Source organism: Rana temporaria, chromosome 7 (assembly GCF_905171775.1).
Source record: "Rana temporaria chromosome 7, aRanTem1.1, whole genome shotgun sequence".
Classification (NCBI taxonomy): Eukaryota; Metazoa; Chordata; class Amphibia; order Anura; family Ranidae; genus Rana; species Rana temporaria.
The window spans coordinates 39,401,629-39,427,369 of NC_053495.1; the positions used below are offsets into that span (position 1 = coordinate 39,401,629).

Below are 25,741 nucleotides of genomic sequence, written 5' to 3' on the forward strand. Positions count from 1 at the left end.
TGGGAGAACTTTCAGGGTTGCAAAGGTTGTCTTGCCACCGGGCCCTGGTGTTCTGCCACTGTGGGGTTCCCCAGCTGTCCTGTCCCTGCTATTTACAGAGCTGGTCTGGCGTCTGTCTCCTTGGCAGCGGCGGCAGTCTATTAGGTCCTAGTGCTGGTGACATTATGGGTGCATGCAGGGGAAGGCTGGCACTATTGGGTTATAGAGAACTGAGCCCCCAGCTGGTCACCTAGCAGCAGTAATGCTGTATAACCTTCTCTGTTGACATGCTGATCGGCATGTGATCCAGGTGATGCTCCCAGTCAGATCTAATAAACACAGTATTTATTAGCATCAAGAGTACAACCACATATATATATATAATCAAACGTATGTTCCGCAGCCGTGTGGGCTCTATGCCTGTAAAGTGTGGGCTTTGATCAATAAAATCACTGATATTTATGACTAGGATTTGACTAAGAGCATCACCTGGATTGCATCACGATCAGCATGTCAGAGAAGGGTCCACTGCTGCTAAGCAACCTGCAGGGAGCTCAACTGTCTACAACCAATAGAGATGGGCTCGGGTGTGTTTGAAATCCCACATGCCCGATCCCGCCAGGAAGCCGACACTCCACATCGCTAATCACAGGCAGTGAGACCTTTCCTGATCTGTGCAGCTGCGGACCGAGAAATGTCTCACTGCCTGTGATTAGCGCTGTGCAGTGTGGGCTTCCTGGCAGGCTCTGGCATGTGGAATTTTGAACATGCCCAGCCCATCTCTAACAACAAATTGTGCTGGCCCTCCTGTACATCAGCCCCATAAAGTAACCAGCTCTGGGTTCCAATGTCCTGCCGCCGCTGCCATGGAGACAGAGACCAGTGCTGTGAATAGCCGGGACAGGACAGTAACTCTGGTTGTTCCAGCACTGGTCCACACTGGGACGATTCTCCCATCCACCTATAATGTGTAGATGGGGGAATTGGATCATTTCTTTTTTTTTTTTATTCAACCTAATAGTTGAATGAAAAATAGTGATCAATGTATGGGCTGCCTAAGAGCTAAGACCAGCCATAGACATTTTAAATCTCAGCTGGTTCAGCAGGAACTGGCTGAGATTTGAACCATTAATGAGCAGATTCTCTTATGATTATCACCAGTGGTTGCTGTATAGAATACAATTGCTGGGCAGGAGGGATATTCCCGTCAGCACTGCTTGTGTTGATGGGGGAATCATGCAAGTTTCTTTCCTGCAATCTGTGGATGTAGGAAAAAAAATTGCATTGTATGTTACCTGCCTAACTGAAAGTGAAAGTGTAACAGAATGGCCCGAGACACCCAGAGACTTTTGAAGGATGGGGTTTACTCCTGTGCCAGCGTCACTATGCCCTTTTGGGCATAGGGTGACTGAGAAATGATAATTATAAATTACATGAGATGGGACATTACTGATAATTCATGTATTGCAGGATATCTTGAAATATTACAAGTTGTTAAAGTCTGACTCCGACAGGTCAATAGAGTGTTTTCATTCAATGGGGGGGACACATGCTTTTGAGGTGTTAATTGAGTCTGCTCCTAGACATTCCTTTGTGTGATGCTAATACTGTTTTGTGTCCATTGTGCTAATTAGGTCTTCTCCTAAGACCTGTTCATTGTGTATGCTAATGACACTGTTAAGATGTGGAATGTGAATGTGTCAAGCTGTAGTAATTAACCCCTCTAAATGCGGAGCCAGACCGTCTGGGTAATAAGTAGTAATTAACTCATCGGAATGTTATTATCTAAAATAATGTGTATGAAGCCCCCCATTGTGTGATGTGTGGGTGGAGTGTGTCTTTGTCCCTGTGATTAACTGTAACATGCTTGTACTGTATATAACAAAGCTAAGTTACCATTAAAGGATTCATTCATTCATTTTGGAGCCAGTACCAGAGCTTGTTTTGTCTCGTTTATTCTGGGAAATGAAATGGGTCGTGTCTGATGTCTGTCGGACTGTCGGATAACCTGTCATGGGGCGATGGATTGGAATATCGTAAACGGTGGTGACCGTTACAGAGAGTCAATTGTGAATGTCTTGAAAGAACAGGAGAGGGGGAGGGAGACAGATGGGGGAGAGAAGGGATGGAGATAATGCAGTTCAGTGATTACAGTGTACTGCAGTCTGCAGTGCACACACATACCCACGGTCCAGGCTAGAATCTCAGGCATCATTCACACACATGCTGCTGATTTTCATATTTCCTGAACACACATCCCCTCTCTTCAGATACAGCACACCGAGATAGTGTGGGCGGGACTGAAAGGAGAAGGAGGAGGAGCTTTATTCCTCCCTGCTCATATGTGAGGAGAGTGGGGGGGGTGGCTAGACTCGCTGGGCTGTAAAAGAGTGTCATAGACTGACACTTGGCTCAGCTTGCAGTCACCACTCTCGGAATTTACAGGCTGGTTCTCCTGTCCTAAGGACGGGAGAAATCAGTCTGTTTTTTCAGTAACTGAGATGAAGGCTTGGGCCCCCCTCCCCCACAGTGCTCATGGAGTCCTTTCTGCAACTCGCTCTTCTCCGTGCCAATGAGGATGCAGGGGAAGGAGCAGATCGGGCGGCTGTGGTTGTGTGAACGCTCGCATTATGCAGTGTCAGCGAGCAGAGGGAGGGGGGAGGAATGCCCCGCAGAGCTGACTGGGGACGCTCTCCCTCTCAGGAGAGACTGTTACTCCAGCGGCGGCCCGAAAAAAAAAAAAAAAAAAGCAAAAAAAAAAAAAGCAAAAAAAAAAAAAATTTTTTTTTTTTGGGGGGGCACATGGTGGGGCACAGCATAATGTTGGGGGGGTCAGGGCCCCCTCTGGCCCCCCCCTAGAGACGCCTCTGCACCTTGGGCCACTTCAGCTGTGTAGTGCAAGTCCTGCTCTAGGCTCTATTTTACACATTCTGATCGCTTTAAACATTTACCAAATATTTTTTTAAATATTCAGCCTACATTCCTATTGCAATAGGAAGAATTTATTGAATGGAGCTTACTGCAAGTGCGACTTAAATTTGTGATTCAGTGATTTGAATTATGGAAGTGGTTTGGACCTTAAGGCCTTGTACACACGATAGGTTAACCCCCTTGGCGGTAAACCCGAGCGTGACTCGGGGTTGATTTTTTATGCTAGGATCGGTAACCCCGAGTCACGCTCGGGCTGGACATGCAGAGTGTGCAGCGGCGCGGCTTACCTTTCGCTGGATCTACAGGCAAGTTACTTACCTTGTCCCTGGATCCAGCGATGCCACCCCGCTGTGTGAGCGAGCGGGATCTCCTCGCTCGATTCACAGTCTCCCCGTGTGCCGCCGATCTCCGTTCCCTGCGACGTTACGACGCACGGGGGCGGAGAACGGCGCCAAATTCAAAAAAGTAAACAAACACTTTACATACAGTATACTGTAATCTTATAGATTACAGTACTGTATGTAAAAAATACACACCCCCCTTGTCCCTAGTGGTCTGCCCAGTACCCTACATGTACTTTTATATAATAAAAAATGTTCTTTCTGCCTAAAAACTGTAGATTGGGAGCTGTGGTGGCTCAACGCGATTGGCACTGTGCTGACAAGCCATTCACCATTCACCTCTGCAGCTAGAGGTTCGGATCCTGCAGCTAGAGGTTCGGATGAGTTTGGTGGTCTCAGCCCGGCTCCCGGTGGGTGTGCTATGCAAGGTAAGCCTGTGCTTAGTACACCCACCCCCCTCCCACAAAAACCACCACACCTACACACGCACTCTAAATTGGGTTAACACACGCACTTTGACCACGCGGTCTCTAAAAGAGAGGCGAAGGACTAATGGGGCTGGTTGAGCGGGCTAATCCTCTCACTCCCTTATAGGGAGTCCCTCTGCCCTGTTGGGCTTCAAAGCGGAGCAGGTAGGGTGGGCTGTGTGGGAGGACCCCCTCACACACGCGCGAATGGCCACCCGGGGGATGGAGAAAGATGGCAGATTGCCGCTGGGGGAGGCCTGCCTACTACCAACTCCTGCAGTCCGGCTCCTCTATCGAGTACACGCACAAAATACACTTTAAAAAAAAAAAAAAAACTGTAGATTGTCCAAAAGTGTCCCTTTATGTCAAAAATGGTTTTAGATCAGCCAGAAAACAGCGATAATAAATTACAATCACTTGCAGAAATGTGTGATAGCGATTTGTGGGGAAATTCGTCATAAAAAAAAAAAATAATCACAGCGACAATTCTGCAACTGAGCAAAATTCAGTGATTTTGAGTTGATTACATTATTGAATAATTTTTATTATAATTATATTATTATTTGTTATAATTATTTATAATTATTTATTATATTATAATTTATAATTTTGTTTTAAAAAAAAAATCATACCCGGGATGCCTACAAGACTCTTGCTTGGTCAGATTTAAGTGAGTTATTTCTAAAAATTACAGGCCTACAGTATAAAACGCCAAATTTCCTTGCAAAATAATTGTACCGCTTTTGATACGTAATTCCAGACAGAATCATACCGCCAGGGAGATTAAAGGACCGTTTTCATCGGTCAAAACCGATCGTGTGTGGGCTCCATAGGTTATTTAACCATCGGTTAAAAAAAAGGCAACTTGTTTTAAAATGACCGATAGGACAAAACCGATCGTTGGTAGGCACAACCATCGGTTTAAAATCCATGCATGCTCAGAATCAAGTCGACGCATGCTTGGAAGCATTGAACTTCGTTTTTTTCAGCACGTCGTTGTGTTTTACGTCACCGCGTTCTGACACGATCGTTTTTTTAACCGATGGTGTGTAGGCGCGACGGATCATCAGTCAGCTTCATCGGTTAACTGATGAAAATGGTCCATCGGTCCGTTCTCATCGGATGGACTGATCGTGTGTACGAGGCTTAAAGCATATCTAAATCCAAAAACAAAAATGTAATATATTGCAACTTACCAATGCTTAGATGTAAGGCTTTTTTCTCAGAGAGTAGGTGCGGGTACTCACATCCCCAACCCCCCCCGCCAACTCCCTGTACAGTATATCACACAGGACAGAGAATGCACGAGTGTGAATTGCATAGGGCTCATGAGTAGGTAAAGCTGGCCATAGATGAACCACGCAGGAAAGAAAATTGCTCAATTCCCTCATCAACACAATCAGTGTTGATGAGGGAATCCCTCCTGCTGAACCATTGTGTTCTCCCGGCGGGGGGAAGTTGTCCTTGCTGGGAGAACACAGTGATTATTGCTAGTGGATATAACAGCCAAGCTGGCAAAAGAGTTGAGTAGTTCAGAAAACTTACTCCATTGGCTTCTGTTTTTACCAGTAAAAAGTCATGTTGCAGCAAACAAAACCCCCCCCCCCCCCAGGTCCACACTCAGCCCTCCACGGTCCCCTGCACTCAGCCCCTTTGCAGCTTTTTCAGCTTCTCCTCCTGGCCAACCCAACCTGCCTCCTGTCCTGATTGGCCGGAATGATAAGCCGGAAGACAATAACAACTGGTCAGGGGAGAAGGGCCTTAATCAGGGAGGTGACCAATAACCCGATGACAGAGCTCCAGCGTTTCCCTGTGGAGAAAGGAGAAACTTGCAGAATAACAACCATCTCTGCAGCACTCCACCAATCAGGCCTGTATGGTAGAGTGGCCAGACAGAAGCCACTCCTCAGTAAACGGCACATGACAGCCCACCTGGAGTTTGCCAAAAGGCACCTGAAGGACTCTCAGACCATGAAAAATAAAATTCTCTAACTTAATGAAACAAAGATTGAACTATTTGGCCTGAATGACAAGTGTCATGTCTGGAGGAAACCAGGCACCGCTCATCACCTTGCCAATACCATCCCTACAGTGAAGCATGATGGTGGCACCATCATGCTGTGGGCATGTTTTTCAGCAGGAGGAACTGGGAGACTACTCAGGATCGAGGGAAAGATGAATGCAGCGATGCACAGAGACATCCTTGATGAAAATCTGCTCCAAAGCGCTCTGGGCCTCAGACTGGGGCGAAAGTGCATCTTCCAACAGGACAACGACCCTAAGCACACAGCCAATATAATAGGTGGCTATGGGACAACTCTGTGAATGTCCTTGAGTGGTCCAACCAGCCCAGACTTGAACCCCATTAATCATGGAGAGATCTGAAAATGGCTGTGCCCCAACACTCAAATATATACATTTTCAAAGATTTCAAACAAACGTCTTTCACATTGTCAGTATGGGGTATTGTTTGTAAAATTTTGAGGAAAATAAGGAATTTAATCAATTTTGGAATAAGGCTGTAACATAACAAAAGGTGCAAAAAGTGAAGCACTGTGAATACTTTCCTGTATGTTTTGTGGACATATGATTTTCTTGTTTCATTGTCTTTGGAATAATCATTCATATGAGAGTGTACTAGCAGTTGGTCAGTAGCCAGGCAGGCGCTGTCTTATGTCTCTGGGTAGTTTACAGATCTTCAGTTAGAAAAACGAAGTCGCCTGCTGGGAAAGGTTTTCCAGTTCCGGTTGTTTGCTGAACAGTGTGTGGAAGTTGTAGAAACCTGACACCTGAGAATATACAGGATGTGGCTTCGATTGACAGGCTTGTCAGATCAGAATCATTGTGTTTGACAAGAAGGAATGAGACTTGAAAGGGTATTCTCTGAGAGGTGAGGATGTATTGCAACATTCCAGCAAGACGTCAAATGCAGAAAACAAGATTCTTTATATTCTTTATATTAAACTCAATTAACTTCAATCTTACAGCAAAGCTGGACCCTTTAAAGCAGAACTCTATGTTGGGGATACTCACAGTCAGTGTTTGAAGTCCATACTCACAGTCAGTGTTTGAAGTCCAATACATGTTTCCCGTCTCCACATTTTTTTTTAAATTGCTGTGGAAATTAACTATTAATTCATCGATTAATCTTTAATTTTTTTGATCGATTACATTTTTTTTGATCGATCAAAATGATTTTAAGTTGTACTCACCCCTCCACCGGCTTCAGGGAGTTCCGTCGGAGATCCGGTGACATCACGGCCACCGGCGGGGCTTGCCGTGTCCATCTGAAGGACTCCTTTGCTGTGCCTTCATATCTGCATGCCGGTGGGACCTCACTATCTGCCACATGCAAGGGCTGTTACACTTCCCTCTATCAACCTGGGATTCTACAGCCATCCACTGGGAGTTGTGATAGTTCCCTTCACGGGACATCTACATGCCGACGGACTGATGTTAACTTCTCCTCATCTGGATTCAGCAGTGGCATCGTTGTACACATTTTTATACCAGTATCATACTTAGCTACATGTTTTTATGACTGCTTTTGGTACCGTTTGGTATTACTCGCACCATCTACATGCCGACGGACTGATGTTAACCTCTCCACATCTGGATTCAGCAGTGGCATCGTTGTACACATTTTTATACCAGTATCATACTTAGCTACATGTTTTTATGACTGATTTTGGTACCGTTTGGTATTACTCGCATCATTTTTACAGTTTATGTAGCTACATCGATTTTATCTCCAGTGCAATATTTATTTTGTTACCTACTTGAAGACTATAAAAGTTTTAATGCTATTCCCATCGAGCGCTGCCTTTGTGTGTTTTTTGTATCCTGCTTTCCATTTTTCCAGTGGTTGGTAGCTGCACTGGGAATCAGCCTGCAAGGAGATCAGCTAAAAGTAGTTGGATCTGTATGTGCGTTATAATTAATCAAAATTAGTTGATTAATCGATTTAAAAAAAAACTATTAATCGAACACAAACATTTTGATCAGTAACAGCCCTACTTTTTTTTCTAGGTATCTTCAGCATGGTCATGTTAAAAGGGGTATCTTGATCATTTTTTGTCCTCCAGCAGTGATTGCTCCAGAACACTGCATAGAGTGGCCCCTACATTTTTATGTGAGCACAGTTCTCTGTAGCATTCTCCCTTCTATAAATACATAATTGGTCCACATTAAAAGCTTTGTGCAAGGTTATGTCCAAAGATAAGGTGGCACTTGCTGCGACTGGAAGAAAAAGGGGTTTACTATTATTTATAGAAAGGCTTCTTTACAGAAAGCGGTGTGAAACTGTGGAATAGTCTTCCACATAAGCTAGTTCCAGCCAACTCTGTAAATTTCTTCAAATAAGGAATGTTTCAAAATAAAAAAAATATATAACTATTGTTATTATTATATAACTGGTACAGGCAGTCCCCGAGTTATGAACACAATAAGGACTGTAGGTTTGTTCGTAAGTCGGAGTCGTTCGTAAGTCGCAAAACTTCATTTGTAAGTGTAACTTCCGGTCGGAACACTGCATTTGTATGGGTAACTTCCACCTGTGTGTGGGATGTTCCGGGCACTTGTTATGCTATCTGGGGCTCTTCTGGCCATGGAGTACATGTAGTACTGAAGTGTGGGATGTTTCCGTAGGTGCTCGGAGGTATCCAGGAGCACAAGTGGCTGGCATTTGAGCCTGTTCCTAAGTAGCAGTCGTTCGTAACTCGGGGACTGCCTGTAGTAATATTAAATAGAAGTAGAAATTTGGTTTTGGGAGCATCTGATTGCCCCGAGGGATTGAGAAGGACCCCCCCCCCCCATTAGAATATTTTGGACCATCCTTTATAAGCATTACTTGCCTTCCTCTGGATCAACAGGGGTTTAGGGTTCTTGGGGTGGAACATTTTTACTGAAATTAATACATTTTTGTATTTGGCTTAAAAAGTTCACCTTTTCAGAAAAAAATGAATAAGGTGAACTAACACCATAAAACCTCCCCCAGTCCCTGCTGCACTTACCTTCGTGGGTGATGAGCTGTCAGTGCCCATTCAACTGGTGTAGCAGTCCAGGGATTTGAAATCCCTGCTTTTCTTCCTCTTTTTTTCTGCAGTGGTTCAGAGACGGATCAGAGACGGATCAGAGTGATGCTCGGCTCTGCGCTGGCGTTGACCATTCAGAATTGCTCTGATCCATCCTGGCAAAGCTGCACAAAGAGGATGGAGAAAAGTGGGGATTTCAAATCCCTGGACTGCTGCATTAACTGCAAAACACTGAGGCCGCGTACACACGGTCGGTCAAAACCAATGGAAACGGACTGAAGAACAATTTCATCGGTCCAAACCGATGGTGTGTGGGCCCCATCGGTCAGTTATCCTTCGGTCAAAAATTTTAGAACTTGCTTTAAAATTGAACTGATGGACGCCTAACCGATAGATCAAAACCGACGGTTAGTATGAAAAAGCATTGGTTAAAAATGCTCAGAATCAAGTCAACGCTTGGAAGCATTGAACTTCATTTTTCTCAGCACGTTGTTGTGTTTTACGTCACCGCATTGGACTCGATCGTTTTTTTAACTGATGGTGTGTAGGCACATCAGACCATCAGTCAGCTTCATTGGTTAACCGATGAGAACGGTCCTTCGGATGGACTGATCGTGTGTATGCGGCCTGACAGCTCATCAGCCACAGAGATAGGTACAGCGGGGACTGCGCGGGGGGAGGGTGTACAGTGTTAGTTCACTTATTTTTTCTTTTTTTTAAACAGGTGAACTAACATAGACATGTGCCTTATTGCATCATGACTAACTATATGATTAGCTAGATAATTTACATGTTGGCAGCAAATTGTTAAAAAGTTATATTTACAGGTCATAACAGCGCTGCCATTCAAAACTATAAACAGCTGTAATGAATACGTTTTTATTGGAAATATCAGTTTCATCAGTATTATTGAATACTTTAAGTAGCTTTCTCCTGTAGGATAACTTGTTTCAGTTCACTGATCATTTAAAAGCCCAAATATCAAATATCAAATTCATGTATAATGTGTTCATGTGTGTAGAAACCCCTGTAGAAAACTCCAATGCATTGGTATGGTAAGACAAGTATAACATTATCCATGCCGGCGGCCGATGTGAACCCATACAACTACAATTTCCTTTTACTCCAAAAGGTGTCACTATAAGGCAAGAATGATCAGTGGATGTTCTCAGTAAGCTCTGCAGATAAAAGCGAGTGTCCAAAATAATGAAAGATAGTGCGCACATTTTCAGTTGCTTGCATTACAAGTAAAGAGACAATCCTTCCCAGTAACACAAGCTATTATTCTTTATATCCGGCATGTGGGTTTTATGACTGGAACTCGTATAAATGTTCCTCTGTAATATGTCAGCTGCAGGTTCTGACTTGTTATCAGAGCTGGTGGTAGAATGAAGGTATTTTTATGAATGCCCATGAGGACATCCAAGCTGGGAGCTGTCCCTATTCTAGACAACCTCTGTTTAAGCCTAAACCTTTCCTCTGTCCCACCTTTATTGGGAAATTGTTCCTTTTTTAGGTCTACCCTAGGCGCTTTGCAAATCATTTGGCTAGCTGGCTGGCTATAAAATGTGTTGCTCAAAACCTCCAACTGTACCTTCTTTTTCTTTCCTTTTTTCCTTTCTTTTCACTGAAACTCTCATCTGGGATTACCTTGGTGGGTTACCAAGCTCTACCTTTAATTCTATTCTCCCACAATATGTTTGAAAAAAAAAAAAAACACTGTAAACCAGAATTTCACATATTTTTTTTTATCATAGAAGAACCCCTAACATCATTTGTAGGTCTCAGGGGACCCATACCAAAATCCAGGTGTCAGTAGGAATAATGCCCCTTACATTGGACCTTCAGCTTTAATTTGAGGGTATTTACATCCAAATCAGGTGAACGGTGTAAGGGACCAAAAATAATGGGTCAGATTAACAATCATAAATCAAACTTTCACTTTTTAATACTTGGTTGCAAATCCTTTGCAGTCAATTACAGCCTGAAGTCTGAAACACATTGACATCACCAGATGCTGGGTTTCATCCCTGGTGATGCTCTGCCAGGCCTCTACTGCAACTGTCTTCAGTTCCTGCTTGGGGCATTTCCCCTTCAGTTTTGTTTTTAGCAAGTGAAATGCATGCTCAATCGGATTCAGGTCAGGTGACTGACTTGGCCATTGCATAACATTCCACTTCTTTCCCTTAAAAAACTCTTTGGTTGCTTTTGCAGTATGCTTCGGGTCATTGTCCATCTGCACTGTGACTGTATATAGGGCTGATAATTTATGCATTACTTTACATACTGTACATTTACATCTGTACCTTGCCTCAAAAAGCTTACAATCTGAGGTCCCAATCTAAGGTCTCACATGCATACAAACATTTACACACCTAATAGGGTGAGTTTGGACAGGGCCCAGTTAACCTATCTGCATGTCTTTTTTAGTGTGGGAGTAAACTAAATTAATGCCTTAAAACACATGGGGGTTTATTTACTAAAGGTAAAACAACTTTGCACCACAAGTGCGCTTGGAAGTGCAGTAGCTGTAGATCCGAGGGAGACATGCAAGGAATATAAAAAACAGCATTTTTGCTTGTACATGATTGGATGATAAAATCAGCAGAGCTTCCCCTGATTTCAGATATTCCCCTCAGATTTACAATGACTGCACTTCTAAGTGCACTTGCAGTGCACTTTTAGTGCAGAGTGGATATGCCTTTAGTAAATCAACCCCCGAAGTATGCAAGGTATGTTGAGAGCTGTCATACCACCATCCTGATTGCCAAAGCTCTCTCTTAGTTGCTGGAACTTCCCATCAGGACAGACAAGCTTTCAATTTTCTTACCAAACATAGGCCTCGTACACACGATAGGTTAACCAGAGGACAACAGTCTGATGGACCGTTTTCATCGGTCAAAACCGATCGTGTGTGGGCCCCATAGGTTATTTGACCATAGGTTAAAAAAAAGCCAACTTGCTTTAAATTTAACCTATGGATTCCTAACCAATGGGAAAAAAACGATCGTTAGTCATTCATGCTCAGAATCAAGTCGACGCATGCTTGAAAGCATTGAACTTCGTTTTTTTCAGCACATGTTTTACGTCACCGCGTTCTGACACAATCGTTTTTTTAACCGATGGTGTGTAGGCACGACGGACCATCAGTCAGCTTCATCGGTTAACCTATCACAACGGTCCTTCAGACCGTTCTCATCGGATGGACTGATCGTGTGTTCAGGGCTTTAAGACTTGCAGATTTTAGGTTCCCAAAGTACCGCAAAGTACTTTCAGACCCTTAGATTGCCTGTACGTATTTTAGCCCTGTCCACAGCTTATGAAGTTGATAGTGGGTTTAGGTATTTAGGTCTATATCAGTTTCCTTCATCTACTCCAGCTTTCCCCTAAAACATACCAATATATTATCTATTCACATATTGGGTTTCATGGCACTCTAGGGTTTCTCTAGCAAGGTTTCTCAACTAGGGTTCCTCCAGACGTTGCTAGGGGTTCCATGAGCAATGAGCAATTTCTGCCTCAAATGACACCATGATTTTTTTTTTAGCTATCTGTAAGAGGTTAATTCTTCTCAATAACCACAAATATAAAGGGCATTCTACCCTCTGACTACCACACTAATGTTGTATCTATAGTAATTTTGGTAGGGGTTCCCTGAGCCTGGAATGTCATTTAAAGGGTTCATCTGTGCTGGTAAGGTTCAGAAAATGTTTAATCTGTGTCTGACTGACTTCTCATTTTATAGTGCCTACATATTTCTGGGTCAATGCCATATGGCAAAGTCAGTTGCATGACACTGATTGTGTTAGCTATTTGTAAAGGTAGCATTCAGGCCACCACTGTAAATGGGGCATTCTTTCTACTAGCCACTTATATAAGGGGCATTTTTTATATTGACTACCAATGAATTGATTTTAGCAGGGTGTTCCCTGAGACCTGAAAATTAGTTCAAGGTCTCCTCTGGGGTAAAGAAAGGATGCTACCGATTATTTGGCTTCTATTCTAATCAGGATGAATATTATTGTGCTGTTCTTTCTGTAAAGCACTGCAGAATATGGTAGCTTTTTTTATAAATGAGCAATCTGAAAATTTACTGAACTGCTCATCTCCCACTGCCTTAAGTCAGCCATTTTTATTTTCTCCTGAGAAAGCCTCGAAGAGATAAAATCTTAACATCTCTCATACAGAGCTACAGCCGAGGTCTCTGGCATGTTGCAGCTGGCTTGTAAACCCATCACTTTGTTAACTGTTCAAAGAAAATACCTTGGATATCTGTGTAAATTTCTAAAATAAAACCTTCACAATAAGATCTATAATTTCAAGAGCTCTTATCTCTGTTTTTTAAAGCTATCATTGAGGCGTCCCACTAGTTTTAAAGAAAACGTAATAATCAGAAAGCCTCATTTTCCTAAGTGTGTTTACCTAACACTTACACATAGCATTTTACAGGGATGTGGGTTCTGCAACAAAGCGTCTGTAAAGTCTTGTCTTTAAACAGAGCTTTTCTTGGGCTGTCTCTCGCTTTCTCACATCATTCTGTGTACAAAAATGTATCCTTCTTCATCTAGACATCCACAATATTTGGTTGGTTTCTGTGGTGACAGCGTGTTTTGGCCTGCGCACCTGTTGGGACTGATTTATGAAACTGGAGCAAGGAAATTAAAGTGTAGCAGTTTCCCACGGCAACTCTTTATTTGCCATCTGAAACTGCTGTGCGTTAAACTCAATAGTCCTTCCTCCAGTTCCATCACTTATATTTACAGTTTTTAGTTGTAATGAAGGAGGAATGCTAACATGAAGATAGGACTGATGACTTGTGCATATATATTTATCTGTGCATTGACTCCTATATACATCTCAAACCTAAATGGCTCTATAATATTATTATATAATTGTTATATATCTAATATTAGTCTATATTTGCAATATACATGAGTAGTTCTGGATGTACATCTGGCTGTTGGGGCGTAAAGGAGTGATTTGCATGGCTTTGCCCACTGCCCTGAAATGAGGAATACTCCTCTTATTTATGGGATATGTGATGGAATGAGACTGGTAAATACCTTCTGTTCTAAGAAGGCTTTACTGGGTTATGTGCTGAAATGGTTGGACAGCTTTTTGATTCTTTTATTCCCCTCTCACCATGACCTACATCGTTAATTTATCTCTATGGATCTCAAGCCCTACTTCATAGAAGCCATGATTTCTGTACACTGCACTCATGATGGCCTGAAAGCCTAAGGCCTCGTACACACGATAGGTTAACCAGAGGAAAACGGTCTGAAGGACCGTTGTCATTGGTTAACCTATGAAGCTGACTGATGGTCCGTCGTGTCTACACACCATCAGTTAAAAAAACGATTGTGTCAGAACGCGGTGACGTAAAACACAACGATGTGCTGAAAAAAAATGAAGTTCAATGCTTCCAAGCATGCGTCGACTTGATTCTGAGCATGCATGGATTTTTAACCGATGGACGTGCCTACTAACGATCATTTTTTTCCCATCGGTTAGGAATCCATAGGTTCATTTTAAAGCAAGTTGGCTTTTTTTTAACCTAAGGTTAAATAACCTATGGGGCCTACACACGATCGGTTTGGACCAATGAAAACGGTCCATCAGACCGTTGTCCTCTGGTTAACCTATCGTGTGTACGAGGCCTAAAACAGCTATATGCAGTTTGGAATCAATAATTTTAGGCTGTATTTTCACAACATGTCAATGGTTCTGGATGGGCATCTGGCTATTGGGGTGTAAATGGACGATTTGCATGGTTATGCCCACTGTTCTGAACTGAGGAATAATCATGTTATTTCTGGGATATCTGATGTAATGAAATGTGAATACTTACTGTGGCAAGAAGGGAAATCCCCACCACGAGGATGCAGGCAGCAATCAAACATATTTTCTAGTAGAGTTAGGAGGGTTTATAAGTGTTTGGTCAGGACTCTGTTCATGTCTGTGTACATTAGGAAGATTTTCCCTTTCCAGATGAGATGTTAGAGACAGATCAAAAAAAGAAGAAACATCTTCACTTTGGGGCCCAGACATGTGAAATCATAAATCTTCTTGGTGGGGACAATTGGGATGATATGTGGGACTACCTCTTCCAGCATTTAGTCTCTGTAAAAGACCATTTAATAAAATATAAGTTTCTCCATCGTGTATATTATACAGCGGCTAAGCTAGTGAGTATTTACGGATCCCCACAGCTGATTGTTGGAGGTGTTTATTTTTCCGACTGATTTGAATCACATTTTCTGGCACTGCCCTATGATTCAACAGTACTGACAGAATGATATCCAATTTATAACAAGAATCATATATTTCCCTATTCTGTTGACTATCCTGGTCTGCCTGTTAGCCATTGCTGTACTCCTATTTTGAAAAAGCCACGTATTTGAATCGGGGCTGTCTGGAAAAAGATCGAAAAGGTTTGGGGCAGTTGGATCTCTTCAATAGAGACAAATGGGTAGTCCCACACGGGTGTTCACTTGTGTGGTGGGGGTTTGGACCAGTGCTAATCTGGTGTTCAGACACCTGATATTTCTGTATGCTGTTATAATGTGAGTGAAAATGTTCGTATGGTGGGGCCTGTATTTTCATTGAAGATTGGTAGTCTTGTTTATGCAGACACTGGTGTGTTACACCTTTCTTATATTTGGTATGCTTGGGGGAGATACTGTTACACAGAGTGATGGGTAGGAGGGAGGGTTATGTTAGGCAGTTGGTAGGTTGGTCCTTCACGGGACCAGTGTAGTTGTGTAGTCTAGCTTATGGTGTATTTATTCAAGCTTTTTTTGTATTCACCTAATATTTTGTAAAATTCGATAAAACAGAAGTTTAAAATGAAATAATAATAGTAATAATTATCTTCTTAGTGGGGACACAGAAAGCATTTAAAGTGGTTGTAAAGGCAAAATGTTTTTACCTTCATGCATTCTAAGTGTGAAGTTAAAAAACCTTCAGTGTGCAGGTCCCCCCTCAGCCCCCCAATACTTACCTAAGCCCTATCTTGATCCGGGAATATGCACGAGACCCGAGGCTCTCCTGGGTCTCTCCCTCCTGATCGGCTCCTGCTTCTGTCAATTGTAGAAAATGAGGTGGGGGCGGGGCTGATCTGTTCTCTCTGTGTCTTATGGAGGCAGAGAGGCAGCTCAGGAGTGGGCATGCACAAATGCCCCTGCAACAAGTGGTTTGCTATGGGGGTACTCGGCAAGGAGGGCCCAGAGCGCCAGTGGGAGGCCTGAGAAGAAGAGGATCTGGGCTGCTCTATGCTAAACCACTGCACAGAGCAGGTAAGTATAACATGTTTGTTATTTTTTTTTTTTTTTTATAAAAAGTTTTTATTTACAGTCATTTTAAACAACAGGAATCCAAAACCTTCCCCACTCCAGACACAACAAATATGGTTTAAATGCAAAAGGCAAGTGTGTTGTTACTTGAGTCTTGGCTCCCTTGAGTATTTCTTACGGATCTCCTGTACTTTGTTTCTGTGCAGGAGCTTCCTGTAATAAAGAACTCTCCATGTGCAGGGTGACTGGTCTTGTATGCCCCCCCCCCCCCTTCTTGGTAGTTTTCTTAAGGCAACTTGTGGCGGGTTGTCCTGCTTTTTCCCTCTCACACCTCTTTTATTGGCGTAAAATGAAGGATGGATGGCCGCACTCCAAACCAAACAGGTTGTCTTTATTTAAACGAACAGCAAAAACATACCAGATCACAGCAACAGAAACAGGAGGATAACCGACGTTTCGCACATGCCATGAATAAGCACTAAGTCAGTGCGAAACGTCGGTTATCCTCCTGTTTCTGTTGCTGTGATCTGGTATGTTTTTGCTGTTCGTTTAAATAAAGACAACCTGTTTGGTTTGGAGTGCGGCCATCCATCCTTCATTTTACGCCAATGCTTGCCTAGTGCACTGCCAGCACCCTTGGAATCCTACACCTGTGTATGACCCTATAGCAGACCCACCTTGAGCGGTGATTTTCCTTCTTCTATCACAGCTCTTTTACCTGTACAGGCTATGTGTGGCATAGTAATGATATAAGCACTGGATGCACACATTATGGATTTTTATCCTTTCTTGCTACTTAAGAATATATTTAAATACTGGACAGCCCTGCCATAGTCACAGAGGAGGAAAACTGTTGGGATTCATACCCCATAAATGTCATGTTAGCCGCCACAACACTAAAATGGGTACCTCTCCAACTGAACTGAACATCCATCATTGTGGTATACACTAAGGGCATGTTTTTTTGCACATTTATGGTGTGAACAAGACTGTTGTTTATATTGATTTAATTGGGGCGTGACTGTACGACAACCGGAATCATCACATTAACATTGTGAGGGTGGTTGGCGTTTCCCTGGATAGTCGTCAGCCAGCGTGGAGGTGATGAGACTGAAGGGGATCACTTGATTATGTCATGAGCTATACAATGTTTGATACAAGATGTTTTACATGTGAGTGGACTGGGTATTGGTTTTAGATTAAAGATTGTGCTTTGAGAATATTACACTAGTGGAGCCTTTCTTTTTTATGTACCCAAGGATGTAAAACTTTACTGCAAAAGCTCACTTTAAACACACAAACAAATGATATTAGCCTCTTGACTTATTCATGCAATACCAATGGCAGCCCCACTGCTCAGGCCTCAAGCATAGGCCCTTCTGCCTGGTTCCTCAGACCGTTTGCCAGCACCACTGTGCATAAGTGCAATCTTTGCCACTTTCTCAAAGCTCTCTTGTCTCTCTCTTGCAGTTCCCTGCTGTTCTTGTCAATGCCACAGCCTCTGGGCAGAGGACCTCCTGTCTCTCTTGTGTGGAGCCCTAAACTGCAGACTGATTTTAAAGACTGTGCACATCTGCACACACAGTAGAACCTGGATACAGGGTTTGCAGCTTCTTCCCTTCCAAAACTTTTCGAAGCCTTTAGACTCCAGAACCTAGTACAGGAGTTACAAAACCCAGAAAAAAACTGACGAAGCATTCCCTTCAACCTGCATCCGTGAATAAATGCATAACAACACACATTTAAAAAAATGCACTAAAAAGGATAGATAGATGTGAACCTGGCTTAAAGGTTGCTTATTTTGGCCATTTGTTGCTTCAGCTTTTATAAGTATACCCAGATGCACTTCTTTAATTAAAAATCTTTTTATTAATTGCCAAGAAAAAAAAAATCTAATTTCTTTCTCTTTCTTTAGATGGATGATCTCATGAATGCTCTTGAAAAGACAAGACAGGAGCTGGAATCCACCAAAGCCCGTCTCTCTGCAACTCAACAATCACTTGCTGACAAGGAAGCACACCTGAACAACTTGATGATAGACCGCCGAAAACAGCTCGAGGAGATCCTGGAGATGAAGTAAGGCCGCCATTTATTTCTACTTTATTGTACGGTTTAACATTGTTTTCCTGTAGACAAAGAACACAGTAATACTGTATTAGATATTTATACAGCATATAACGTGTGTGTGTATATATGTATATATATATATATATATATATATATATATATATATATATATATATACAGTTTTCCCAGCTAAAAGCTGTCATGGTCGTGTGTACGAGGCATAAGTACATTTTATGCAGGTACAGAAATATACCTGTTTATTTCTTTCAAAATCTAGTGTCCTTTTAACTTCATGTGGACTGAACTAAAATCTCAAACAATTGTATTAGGCTTCCCGCTATCTCCTATGAACTACAAATAAATGCCCTTTCATATAAGGAAAATAAGGAGAGAAGGAGGGTGTTTGTATTTAGGGTGACAACACTGCTGTTCCATAGATACAGTACATTGAAGTTTTAAAAGGATGGGAGCACCACACTAGCTTTTTATTTTGGAACAGCCAACACATTTTGGGAGCTCAGTACTCCTCCTTCATTAGGGCTAAAAGCAGGGTGATGCAGGCACTTTGATTGGAAAGGCCTAGATACAGTACAGTGAGTAAGTGTTGTCACCGTAGGACAGGAAGTGTGTTATTCACATACTTACTAGGGAAAAAAGGCCTGAAAACAGAAACGGATTGCATTTGAGGACTGGTAAGGTGAAATACTATACATTTTTATTTTGGTCTTACATACATGTGGCAGCCTTTGCTACCTCTCTGTGGTGGATCACTTTTAACAAGGAATTATGTCACCTCCTCACCGCTTATTTTAAGCGTGGAAATGCTGACCTGTCATACTGAAACTGTGTGAATTGCATGCGGTTGCAGCTCAGTCTCATTCACTTGAATGGGTTGTGTTTGGGAGCAGTACCCTCCTCAACATGTTTGTATGTGTACAGCCTTGAACAGTTGGATGCCCTTTTTTAGGTGGGTAGTCGTTTGGTAAAACCCTGGCTTAACTGATTGATTTTACCCCTCATTGGTTGTCCGTGTTCATTCACTTCCCTCCCCTCAACCCCCAGGTCGGACACTTGTCTGAGGCCCCCGTTATCCGTTTGGAACCCGGGCTTAGCTTGGGACTTGTGAGCAACTTACAAGTCATTTTTTGTTTTTTCTCATAGAGGGCATTATATACTAATATTTAGCTATCTACCTTTTAGTTTAACTTTACATCATACTCCTGATAAGTGGCTGCAATGCCATGAAACGCGTCAAGTTTTTCAATCCAAGGGTTCCAAGAAAAGTCTGGCTTATTATCATGTATCTTAATTAATTGTTTATAATCGGCAATTGATGTATGTTTAATTTATGAATTTATTTACCAACTATGTCTATTTGATGATCTGTATTATCCGTTTGTGTGTCAATTGTATGAATCATGTTCCTTGATCAAATGTAGTGCTTATTGTATCATTTATATTCAATACGTGAATATCTTGATTATATTACATTATTGTTCATTGATTTAACATCTTTTTTAAGATATGGAATGCCCAATGTGATTGTGCAAATAAATTATAATCATATGTATCATCATTCCTAATGACAAGTCTCATATAAAGTCCCAGTGCCCCCTTCCTTTTTTATGTTTTAATACAATGGGGATGGAGGCTTGCCATTATTGGTTGTGTCAGGTGACACCCCTCTCTACATTGGTTGTCCGTGTAAACAGATCCTTAAAGTAGAAGTCCGGTCTAAGGATGTGTATACTTACCTAAACTAAGTGTGCTCTGGTCCGATCACATGATCTTTCCCCACGTTGTCCACTGTTCGACCTCTCCTCTGAAGCTGGCACTGGGAGCCGATCACATGACCAGACTGGAGCACCCTTAAATAAGGTAAGTATACACATCTTTACTTTACAGGTAAGATAGTATAGGGCAGTGATGGGGAACTTTTGCACCCCAGATGTTTTGGAATTACATTTCCCATAAGGCTCAACTACAATGCAGAGTACATGAGCATTGTGGGAAATGTAGTTCCAAAACCTCTGGGGTGCCAAGGTTCACCATCACTGGTATAGGGCTTAGAATGGGGGTGGGAGCAGGTTTAGGCTTAGATTGTTTTAAACCTAACTTCTGCTTTAAACTAGAAATGAACCTTTCAACATACTTTAAATGAGTGAATTATATAACTTTAGCTGCTGATAGCAGTCTGATTAGGATGGCGGGTTTTCTTTTTTTTTATAACTCTGTTCACATTAATTTTATCCAAAATGATTTGCCACATGCTCTTTCTCTTTGAAGAGATCATTATACAGCCAGAGCTAACAATTTAATGGTGTGGTATAAACTATTCTTTCATTAAACTCAGACAGGTGTTCAGATAGAGCCGTGCGAGGGCATTGTAGAAATGGTAAGCATAATTCCTGGAATTCAGATTTAATGGCTTTGAATCAGTGCATAAATGCTGTAACCTTTTTTTTTTTTTAGGTAGTTATCCGGGCTTCCACTTTAGTTGATCTCCTAAGACTTTGAATTTTGCTGTTTGGTAACATTTAGTACGTTTTCGTCCTCAAAAGAATGTGTGTCCACCTTTTTTTCCTGAAGGTGTGTGCACCAATTAGCAGCCATGGCTGTTTTTACACCTGTTTAACCCTCTGCCGGCTTTCTGCTGTAGAGCCTCGTCCATGGGGCCATACCTAAGTGTACACCCATATGAGGACCGTGTTTGCTAATATCACGTGACATAGAAAATTAGGCATGTGCATTTTGTTTCGTTCCGAATCGAAATTCGGACGAATTTTTCATTATTCGGACATTCGGATGCATACGAATTCCCGAATTGCAATATTAATGAATTTACCGAATCCGAACGAACGCTTTCGATTCCGAATCGAAAACCCACGGACGAAATTCGATCGGAATTCGAAAAAAAAATTCTATTCGAATCAAATTTGAAAACAAATTCTATTCTAAAAGAGACTATTTGTTTTCGAATCCGGTCAAAATATTTTCGAATTCGACCGGATTTTTCGAAATTCGGTCGAAAACAAACGAATTCCGAAAACGGTCTAAATATTTTCGAATTCGACCGTATTTTTCGAAATTCGGTCGAAAACGAAGTAATTCCAAAAACGAATTCAACACATGTAACGAATCTAACTTAACGAAATTAATGAAATAACGAATTAAAACGAAACAAAACAATTTTTTCCCTTTTGCACATGCCTATAAAAAATGCTATCACAATGTTTGTTTTTCATTAAACTTGTTTAATTGAAACAGATAAGAGATGCATACATATTATATTTATAAAATCTACCACAATGTTATTCTCCAGGGTCTCTGCTTTCAAAAATATATATAATGTTTGGGAGTTTTACCTATTTATCAAGCCTAAAATTTGAACAAAAACTGCAAAAGTGGCTCTGGCAGCAAAAGGGTTAAGGCTTAAAATAGATCTAAACCCTGAAACTGAATGAGGCTTTTTCCTTCTGAACTTTTTCTCTCTGCCTCTGTGTGAGGAAAGGAGAGTCAATAATTGCAAAGTCTGACATGGCACAGTGAGTACATTGTTTACACTGATTATCAGTGCCCTGATTATCAGTGCAGCCCTATCAGTGCTCATCAGTACAGCGTATTAGTGCCGCCTCGTCCTCGCAGCCTTGTCAGTATTTTCTCATTAGTGCCCATCAGTGCAGCTTATTAGTGCCCATCGTTGCCACCTTATTAGTGCCCATCAGTGCAGCCACATCAGTGCAGCCTCATCAGTGCACATCAGTGTGACCTCACCAGTGCCCATCAGGGCAGCCTCACCAGTGCCCATCAGTGCAGTCTCATCAGTGCCCATCAGTACAGCCTCATCAGTGCCCATCAGTGAAGAAGATATGATTTATTTGTTGGCGCTATATAAATCCTGTATAATAATAATAATACTAATAATAATAATTTTAGAACAGAAACTAAAACAATTTTTTTTTTTTCACAATTTTTCACAGGGTTTTTTTTTGTCAGGTTTGTCAGGGTTGTTGTTGTTTTTTTTTCTCCAAAAAACTGACAGGGGTTCTGATTCTTCTCCCCTCTATCCAAACCTAAAACACAGTGCCTTGCCTTTAGTTGTACTTTAATGGCAATTTTGCCTTGCAGCAATGGGGTCCTTTGTTTGAACTTCAGCAATACCTACATGTACTGTAGTTTGTGTTCTTCTTCTGTCTAAATGAGTTTCCTCCCACATTCCAAAGATATGTTGGTAGGTTAATTAGTCTTAGTATGTGTGTAAAAATTGGCTATGCACATGTGCTATCACATTCTGCATGCCTGACCCAAGCCTGTGCAAATGGAGAGGGTTAAAGTGGTTCTAGGGGCAGACGTTTTTTTTTTTTTTTGTACCTTAATGCACTCTCTGCATTAGGGTAAAAAAAAACCTGCAGCATGCACCCCCCCCCAGCCCCCCTTATATTTACCTGAACCTCATCTCAATCCAGCGATGTGCACAAGAGCAGCAGCTGTCTTGCTTCTCTCCCTCCTCTTTGGCTCAGCTACAGCAGTAAGAGCCATTGTTTCCTGCTGCTGTCAATTACAGGCAGTTATGAGGAAGCAGGGGACGGGACTTGAGATGCGCACAGTGGCCCAGATTCACGTAGGAGATACAACGGCATATCTCCATATACGCCGTCGTATGTCTGAGTCTGAGGCTTCATATCTTGGCGCCTGATTCAAAGAATCAGATACGCCAGAATTTTTCTAAGATACGACCAGCGTAAGTCGCCTACGCCGTCGTATCTTAACTGCATATTTACGCTGGCCGCTAGGGGCGTGTATGCTGATTTACGCCTAGAATATGTAGATCAGCTAGATATGCCAATTCACGAACGTACGTCCGGCCGTCGCATTACAGATACGCCGTTTACGTTAGGCTTTTTCCGGCGTAAAGTTACCCCTGCTATATGAGGCACAGCCAATGTTAAGTATGGACGTCGGGCCAGCGTAGAATTTTCCGTCGATTACGTTGTTTGCGTAAGTCGTTCGCGAATAGGGCTTTGCGTCATTTACGTTCACGTAAAAAGCATTGGCTTTTTGCGGGTTAATTTGGAGCATGCGCACTGGGATACTTTCACGGACGGCGCATGCGCCGTTCGTAAAAAGCATAATTTACGTGGGGTCACAATACATTAGCATAAAACACGCCCACATGTTCCATATTTGAATTATGCGGGCTTTGAGAATACTGCACTTGCCTGTCAAAGTTGCGGAGGCGTAGCGTAAATAGGATACGTTACGCCCACTTGCAAATAGCGCTCCCTACGAGAATCTGGCCCTTTGTGTCAATGAGCACACAGAGCAGGGCTCAGGAGCAACCATGCATTAGTGTCCCCATAGCAAGTGTCCCGTCTGTGGGAGGAGCCATGAGTGCTGACATGGGACAGTGGGACAGAGAAGAAGAGGATCAGGGCTGCTCTGTTCAAAACCATTGCACAGAGCAGGTAACATAACATGTTTGCTATTTTTTTTTAACCATGTACAATCACTTTAACTGCTACCAGGCCACCCCACATACATGTACTGTGGCAGGGCAGCACTTCAGCCTGAAATTATGTACTTGTACATCATTTTGATTTCCGGGTCTGGGGCACGCATGCGTGCCACTGGCGACCCTTTTACACTGTGATTGGACACAGCAGAAGCCAATCAGCTGGCACCCGTTGATCACTCCAGAGAGAGGCAGAACGGCGGTCTGCCTATGTAAACAAGGCAGATCACCGTTCTGTCACAGGAGAAGATGGAGATCTTGTGTTTCTGCCTAGAAGTAATACGGATTTCTGTCTTCCCCTAGTCAAAGCATCCCCCACACAGTTAGCAAACACTCCCAGAGAACCCTTTGATTGCCCCTGATGTTAACCCCTTCCCTGCCAATGTCATTAATACTCATTTTTTTAGCACTGATCGCTGTTTTAGTGTCACTGGTCCCCAAAAGTGTAACTTAGTGTCATATTTGTCTGCTGCAATGTCGCAGTCTCACTAAAAATCGCTGAACGCCACCATTACTAGTAGAAAATAATTTAAAATAAAAAAGTCCATAAATATATACCATAGTTTGTAGACACTATGGGCCAGACTCATAAAGAATTACGCTGGCGTATCTATAGATACGCAGCGTAAGTGTCCGGATGCGCCGTCGTATCTATGCGTGCTATTCTCAAAACTAGATACGCCTGAATTTTGGCTTAATACGACCGACGTAAGTCTCCTACGCCGTCGTATCTTGGGTGCATATTTACGCTGGCCGCTAGGGGCGCTTACGTTGATTTACGTGTCAAATATGTAAATGAGCAAGATACGCCGATTCACGAATAGTACGTCCAGTGTAAAGATAAAACACCTTCTATAGGTGGCGCAACCCATGCTAAGGTATGGACGTCGGAACAGCCGTCGGATTTTACGTTGTTTGCGTAAGACGTACGTGAATGGGGCTGGGCGTAGGTTACGTTCACGTCGAAAGCATTGAGCCGACGTATCTTAGGGAGTATTTGCGACTTGATTCTGAGCATGCACCGTTCGAACGGCCATTCATTTACATGGGGTCATGGTTAATTATAATACAACACGCCCACTACCTTCCTAATTTGAAGTAGGTGGGCTTACACCGGCCCATTTACGTAATGCCGGCGTAAATATGGGAGCAATTGCTTTGTGAATACTCAGCTTGCCTCTCAATGTTACGTCGGCGTAGCGCATATGAGATGCGCTACGTCGGCACAAAAATATGCCGCTGTCTATGAATCTGGCCGCATAACTTTTGCGCAAACCAATCAATATATGCTTTTGGGATCTTTTTTACCAAAAATATGTATCAGAATACATGTTGGCCTAAATTGATAAAGAAATACAATTTTTTACTGGATATGTTTTATAGCAGAAAGTAAAAAAATACTGGCCCAGATTCAAAGAGATTTGCTCTTTTTTTGCGGAGGCACAGGGCAACGATTTTGCCCTGCGCCCCCGCAAATTTGCGCCGCTGACCTCGATTCACGGAGCAGTAGCTCCGTAAATTGCGAGGGCGCGCCGGCAAAATTGCCCGGCGTAAGCGCGCGCAATGTAAATGATCCTGCCGGGGGCGGGAATCATTTAAATTAGGCGCGTTCCCGCGCCGATCGTAAAGCGCATGCTCCGTCGGGAAACTTTCCCGACGTGCATGGCGGCAAATGACGTCGCAAGGACGTCATTTGCTTCAAAGTGAACGTGAATGGCGTCCAGCGCCATTCACGATTCACTTACGCAAACAACGTAAAATTCGAACGTCGCGACGCGGAAACGACGGGTATCCTTAGCATTGGCTGCGCCTGCTATTAGCAGGAGCAGCCTTACGCTAAGCACGCCGTACGGAAACGACGTAACTTGCGTACGCAGGGCCCGCGCAACAATTGTGAATCGGTGTTAGTATGCAATTTGCATACTATACGCTGATCACAATGGGAGCGCCCCCTAGCGGTCAACGCAAGAATGCAGCCTAAAATCTGCGTGGCATAAGAGCCTTATGCCACACAGATTTTAGGCTGCAGTCAGCGTTACGATGTTCCTGAATCAGGAGCATTCGTAATGCCGGAGCAAGTAAGCAATTGCGCTGCGTAACCTATGGTTACACAGGC

The 25,741-nt window shown here is 42.7% G+C and overlaps 1 protein-coding gene across 4 annotated transcripts in view; it reads left to right on the plus strand.

The window, feature by feature from the left end:
- ERC2 (ELKS/RAB6-interacting/CAST family member 2) overlaps nucleotides 1-25,741 on the plus strand; it is a 1,210,774-nt gene that overhangs the window by 604,252 nt on the left and 580,781 nt on the right. For all 4 annotated transcript variants that reach the window (XM_040359253.1, XM_040359254.1, XM_040359255.1 and 1 more), the window contains one exon: nucleotides 17,962-18,122. In XM_040359253.1, coding sequence (XP_040215187.1) covers nucleotides 17,962-18,122 — 161 coding nt within the window. The remainder of the gene's footprint in view (nucleotides 1-17,961; nucleotides 18,123-25,741) is intronic.